This window comes from Camarhynchus parvulus, chromosome 5 (genome assembly GCF_901933205.1).
Source record: "Camarhynchus parvulus chromosome 5, STF_HiC, whole genome shotgun sequence".
Classification (NCBI taxonomy): domain Eukaryota; kingdom Metazoa; phylum Chordata; class Aves; order Passeriformes; family Thraupidae; genus Camarhynchus; species Camarhynchus parvulus.
The window spans coordinates 8,518,432-8,524,431 of record NC_044575.1 but is presented as its reverse complement, the minus strand read 5'-3'; the positions used below and the strand labels follow the sequence as shown (position 1 = coordinate 8,524,431).

The 6,000-nt window shown below is 52.1% G+C and overlaps 2 protein-coding genes across 2 annotated transcripts; one reads left to right on the top strand and one right to left on the bottom strand.

Moving 5' to 3' along the window:
• Positions 1-2,088: 2,088 nt before the first annotated feature.
• TMEM258 (transmembrane protein 258) lies at positions 2,089-2,824 on the bottom strand. The gene is given in 3 exon segments (XM_030950288.1): positions 2,089-2,351; positions 2,497-2,606; positions 2,699-2,824. Coding segments are annotated over 3 exon segments (363 nt in total). The 3' UTR covers positions 2,089-2,224.
• A 13-nt stretch (positions 2,825-2,837) lies between these two features.
• On the top strand, positions 2,838-5,442 carry FEN1 (flap structure-specific endonuclease 1). Its single transcript, XM_030950287.1, has 2 exons — positions 2,838-2,890; positions 3,575-5,442. The coding sequence occupies exon 2, from the start codon at positions 3,576-3,578 to the stop codon at positions 4,734-4,736; it is 1,161 nt and encodes a 386-aa protein (XP_030806147.1). The 5' UTR covers positions 2,838-2,890; position 3,575; the 3' UTR covers positions 4,737-5,442.
• Positions 5,443-6,000: the final 558 nt, after the last annotated feature.

Here is a 6,000-nt window from a genome sequence, read left to right as displayed (position 1 = left end):
GGATTCAGGATGAAGTTTTTAGTGTCAATAGTACCTTATGTCTTAAAGTGGCACAGGTTGCCTGGAGAAGTTTTGGATGTTCCATCCCTGGAAGTGTTCCAGGACAGGTTGGATGGGTTTGGAGCTGCCTGGACCAGTGGAAGGTGTCCCTGCCCATGGCAGGGAGTGGGACTGAATGGGCTTTAAGGTCCCTTCCCACCCAAACCATTCCAGGATTCCATGATAAAAATCATCCATCGGCTGCTGCCCAGCGAGGCAGCAACGAGCTCCAAAGGGGCTCAGAGTTATAAAATGAAGGAGTCATGGAATTGCTTCCAGGCCCGTGGAAACAGCTGTCTGCATGGATTTCCCCCCAAAAAGCATCTCTGCCCCTTCCCTGTCCCCAATCAGTACCAAGAGAGTTCACAATCAGGCCTTTCCCTGCGTGGGACGGAGGGAATTCTGAGCCCACCTCTCCAGCTTGGGGAAATCCCTCCCCATCCAGCGGCAAAGAGACATTCCTGGCGGGAAGGAAGACAAAAGGGTGGAGAACGAGGCTGTTTGGGAGTTGTTTCAAAAGCAAATTCCCAACTCTTCTGTCCTACTGTTGGAGCTTAAAGCCTGTAAATAGAGACTATGGCACCACTGGAAGAATTAAGGAAAAAAACACCACGTAAAGCACTAATTTTGTTGGTTTAAATGTTGCTGCCACAGCTTTAATCACTGTATTTTGCCAGCCAGTTCGTAGAGTTGCATTTGTAGCAGGTTATTATTGATTCCTGGTTTTTATTTGTGGGGAACAAGCGTGGTTTCCCTCTTTTCTTCCCGATTTATATTTATATTTTGCTGAATTTGAGGGCTGAGTTTCCGGATTCCCCGGGTTTTTTTTGTTTGTTTGTTTTGTTTTGCTTATTTAGACTTTGTTTTATGCTGGAGGTAAATGTGCCCATATGAATAAAATATATAAATACTGCTTTGTATCCAAGGATGGCTCCTGGTGTTTTCCTCCCTTTCTGATGGAATAACTCAGGTGAATGGCTGTAAAACTGCCCAAGGGATTGAGAAAATTCCAAGTCTTTAATCAGTGGAAGTTTCTGGATATGCCCAGTCACGGTTCTTTGGAATGGGGAAAAAAGGAGAAAGGAAGGAGGAAAAAGAAAGGAAGAAGGGGAAAGAAATTAGGAAGGGAAAATGAAGAAAGCAGGAGAAAAATTAAGAAAATAAAGAGGGAAAAAAACAGTTAAATGGACAAAGGGAAAAGGAAAAAGAAAGCAGAAGGACAAAGAAAGGGGGAATAAGAAAAAAGGGAAAAAAGAAGAAAGGAAGAAAAAAGAAAAAAATGAAAACCTGCCTCTGACATCACATTGCTCACTTCGGAGGGCAGACTCAGATGCAGAAGGATCCAAAAGTCCACATAAAGAAATCTTCCTTCCCAAACAGGAAATCGGGGCTTGGATTTGTGATTTGGAAGTGGAATGGTTTGAAAGCTGGGCTAAAATTCCAACCTGTCTCTTGAAGACATATAAATCAATTCCTTGTTCCTAGGCCAGGCAGTTAATTCAGGAATTAATGAAGGGCACATCCAGCACCACCACACTCCTGTTTAGGGATGAGAACAGGCACAGCATTCTCAAAAAAAAGGGTGAGGGGATGTGACGGGCAAAGAAGGCTGAGGGGTTAAAAGCAGATTTAGGATTTATTTTGCACAGCCTGGCTGCACCACGACACAAGATGGCACTGGAACACCTGCAACCACACACAGCACAGAAACCTGGGATAACACTGGCCACATCCCAAAGTACCCAAGATCCCAACTGCACCAGGAGAGGTTTAGGTTGGGCATTAGGAAAAATTCCTTCATGGAAAGGGTTTTAGAGCACAGGAACAGGCTCCAGAGGTGGAATCCCCATCCCTGGAGGGATTTAAACGCTGTGTGGCACTTGGGGACATGGGTTAGTGGTGGCCTTGGCAGTGCTGGGGGAAGGGCTGGACTAGGTGATCCTAGAGGGCTTTTCCAACCTTAGACTTCCCATAATTCTATCCAAGACCTTTGGAAAAGCCAGGTTAAAAAAAAAAAAAAGACAAACCAGCAGTCCCTAGGCAGGCGTGTCACAGAGCCACCTTTATTCACCTGTGGGTCACTGCCTGTCGCAAACCACACCTGCTACAGGCGTTTTCTCCTTGAAATACAAAAGAAATATAAAAAGAGCTTTCCCGAATCCCCCATCCAGGCCCCCCGGGGGGTTCAGACGTAGATCCCAACCCAGAGCAGCAGGAACAGGACCCCGAAGCCCATGAAGAGCGATGCCACCAGCGAGATCAGCAGCTCCTTGTAGATGTCCCGGGTGTACTTGGTGGATGTCACCTCGTAGCTGCCAGGCCGGGGGTTAAGGTGATAAAACAGAGGCACAGCAAGGCGAGGGGACCCCCACCCGCTCCCCTGCCCCCGGGAATCAGGGCGATAATCCGGGATTGGAAGGCACAGCAAGGGGACCCTGCGCTCAGCCGCGGGGATACACGAAGAACCAGGCGGTGAAGAACATGCCGATGGCCAGCAGCACCACGGTGAGGTGCGGGAACACGGCCGGGTTCACCGGGCTCGTGTATCTGCTCATCGCCTCCAGCTCCTGCGGGGACACGGCGCTGTTCAGCAGGGCCGGGCCGCCACCGGGCCGGGCCCCCTGTGGCAACCCCCGGTTCCCCCCATCCCCGCCCTCACCATGTCGCCGGTCCCTGCTGCGACACGTCAGCTCCGCTCCCGCCGCCGCACGTCCGCCCCCGTCCGCCGCCGGAAGTGGAAGTGAGGGCGGGAACGAGGCGCGGCGAGCGCGAGCCTCTTCCCCATTGGCCGGCGGTGGCTCCCGGCGGGCTCGGCGGCGGAGCGCGGGAGCGGCGGCGCGCGAGCGGCCGGGTAATGGCTGAGGGATAACGGGGAGATCTGAGGGGAAACGGGGACTCTGAGGGGGAATGGCTGAGGGATAACGGGGATCTGAGGGGAAACAGGAGCTCTGAGGGGGAATGGCTGAGGGATAACGGGGATCTGAGGGGAAACGGGGCCTCTGAGGGGGAATGGTTGAGGGATAACGGGGATCTGAGGGGAAACGGGAGCTCTGAGGGGGAATGGCGGCTGAGGGAGAACGGGGATCTGAGGGGAAACGGGAGCTCTGAGGAGTAATGGCATCCGAGAGAGAACGGGGCCCCTGAGGGGATAATGGTGGCTGAGGTAAACGGGGGATCTGAGGCGGATGGAAGAGGGATTGATGGCAGGCCTGGTGAGCTAGGGCATAAGGAGATAAGAATGGGGAGGTGATGGGGTATAGATGGTTGTAATGGTGGAGATAATCGAGTTTTGGGGAAGGAGATTGGGATGGGAGGGGCAGAGGTTGGAAGGGGAGTAATGATGGGCCGAGAGGGAGCGGTGAGGGATAAGGGTGGCCTGAGGCAGGATTCCGGATAAGGGCTGCCAGTAGAGGCCACAGCCCCTGGAGTGATGGTTTGCAGGGGAAGCGCTGCCCTCTTGGCTTCCCCCTCCTTGGGTGGCCCAACATTCCTCATGCAGAGCCCGCTCTCAACATCCCCTTTTTCCCTTCCCCAGGATGGGAATCCATGGCTTGGCCAAGCTTATCGCTGACGTGGCTCCCGGGGCCATCCGGGAGAACGACATCAAGTCCTACTTCGGCCGGAAAGTGGCCATCGACGCCTCCATGAGCATCTACCAGTTCCTGATCGCCGTGCGGCAGGGAGCCGATGTGCTCCAGAACGAGGACGGGGAGACCACCAGCCACCTGATGGGAATGTTCTACCGCACCATCCGCATGGTGGAGAACGGCATCAAGCCGGTGTACGTGTTCGACGGGAAGCCCCCGCAGCTGAAATCCGGGGAGCTGGCCAAGCGCACGGAGCGCCGGGCAGAGGCAGAGAAGCACCTGCAGGAAGCGCAGGAGGCCGGGGAGGAGGAGAACATCGAGAAGTACAGCAAGAGGCTGGTCAAGGTGACACCGCAGCACACGCAGGAGTGCAAGAAGCTGCTGACGCTGATGGGAATTCCCTACGTGGAGGCACCCGGCGAGGCAGAGGCCAGCTGTGCCGCCCTGGTGAAGGCCGGGAAGGTGTATGCCGCCGCCACAGAGGACATGGATTGCCTCACCTTCGGCAGCCCCGTGCTGATGCGGCACCTCACGGCCAGCGAGACCAAGAAGCTGCCCATCCAGGAGTTCCACCTGAACCGGATCCTGCAGGATCTGCAGCTGACCTGGGAGCAGTTTGTGGACCTGTGCATCCTGCTGGGCTGCGACTACTGCGAAAGCATCCGCGGCATTGGGCCGAAGCGCGCCGTGGAGCTCATCCGGGAGCACAAATCCATCGAGAGGATCGTGCAGCAGATTGACACCAAGAAGTACCCCCTGCCCGAGAACTGGCTGCACAGGGAGGCCCAGAAGCTCTTCCTGGAGCCCGACGTGATCGATCCCGAGGCCGTGGAGCTGAAGTGGAGCGAGCCGGACGAGGAGCAGCTGGTGCAGTTCATGTGTGGGGAGAAGCAGTTCAACGAGGAGCGCGTCCGCAACGGCGTCAAGAGGCTGAGCAAGAGCCGCCAGGGAAGCACCCAGGGCCGGCTCGACGACTTCTTCAAGGTCACCGGGTCCATCACCTCGGCCAAGCGCAAGGAGCCGGAGCCCAAGGGAGGGGCCAAGAAGAAAGCCAAGACCAACTCCAAGCCCAACGGCACCCCGGCCACAAAGACTAAAAAGGCAAAATAAGCAGATCAGGTGCCCACAGACCTCTGGGATTGGGTTTCTGGGGGGCTTAATGAGGAATTTTAGAGTAATGACAGTTGTGTGTCAGTGCTGCGTGTTAGTGCTGGGAAGGAATGGATGAGGCCGGCAGAGTGGAACGGCTTCTGGGCACAAACACTCCCAGATTTCAGAATTCCAAAGCTGAACAGCTCCAGAGCAGACCCAGGAGAAGTTAGATTTCAGCCTGATCCCATCCATCCCAGAAAAGGTAGATGCAAGCAGAAACTGGAAAGATAGGAGCAGAAGGCAAGCTGGAATTGAGAAGGAGGCTTCAAGTAATGAGGTAAAATTCTCCCTTTAAAGAGAGTTCGTTAAGGTTTTTCCCTCCCTTTTCATGGTCACTCTCCTTATTCAAAACCCAGTTGTGATCTCAATTCCAGCCATGTCCTGGCCCTCTTTTAGTGCATAGTCCAGGGAAAGTTGAGCCCAGACTGCAGCTCTCCCAGCCTGAAATTTGCTTAGAAATGCTTAAAAATAAAAATATCCATGAGCCTAGAACTTCAGCCTCTTCAGTCCCTGAATTCCAGAGGCACTTTTCCGCGTTGTACACACTTACAGGTCCCCAGATGGGAATTAAAACCTTTTATTTCTTATTTTATTCTGTATTTTCTGTAGTGTTTTGCTTGTCAGAGCCACGGGATGGGTTTTGTTTTCAGAATAAAATTTGAACTCAAAGACACTGTTTCTCTTTCTCTAGAGAAGGGGCTTAAACCGTGGTTTTAAATGAAAATCCCAGTTTTAGAGGGAATTCTGTAACAGCCGAAAAACCATTCGGAGTCTGGAACACAAAGAATTCCAATTTTGAGCTCTTTGGATGCTTCATAGACATCAAAATCCGTGAGTCTGCTCTTTGCCAGTTTGGACAATAAGAAGCTGGCTTGTTTTGTGGGGAAGTGAATCTTTAATATTTACTATGCATTAATCTTGCTAAAATTGAGATTTATGTTTCCTTGTTGTGGATTCTCTTACATGTTTCGATCTATAATTGTTTTTTTCCCCAGAAGTTTTTAAATTAAGTATTTCTCTTTTATCTCCAGATATCTTCATAGATACGGCAATGGTTTTGTGGTGGAGGGATAAAAAAATACTTTAAAATAATAATATCTGGAAATAAGTCTGGGAAATTTGCCAATTCTAAAAGCTGCTCTTCCACCACCCTCTCCCTACCTGGTGCTTCATGGTATTTCACTCCATTTTTCTTCCATTTCTCATTCCAAACAAAGATTCC

Bases quoted from the DNA above. Each gene is read 5' to 3' on its own strand.
- FEN1 (XM_030950287.1), top strand. From the start codon at position 3,576: ATGGGAATCCATGGCTTGGCCAAGCTTATCGCTGACGTGGCTCCCGGG.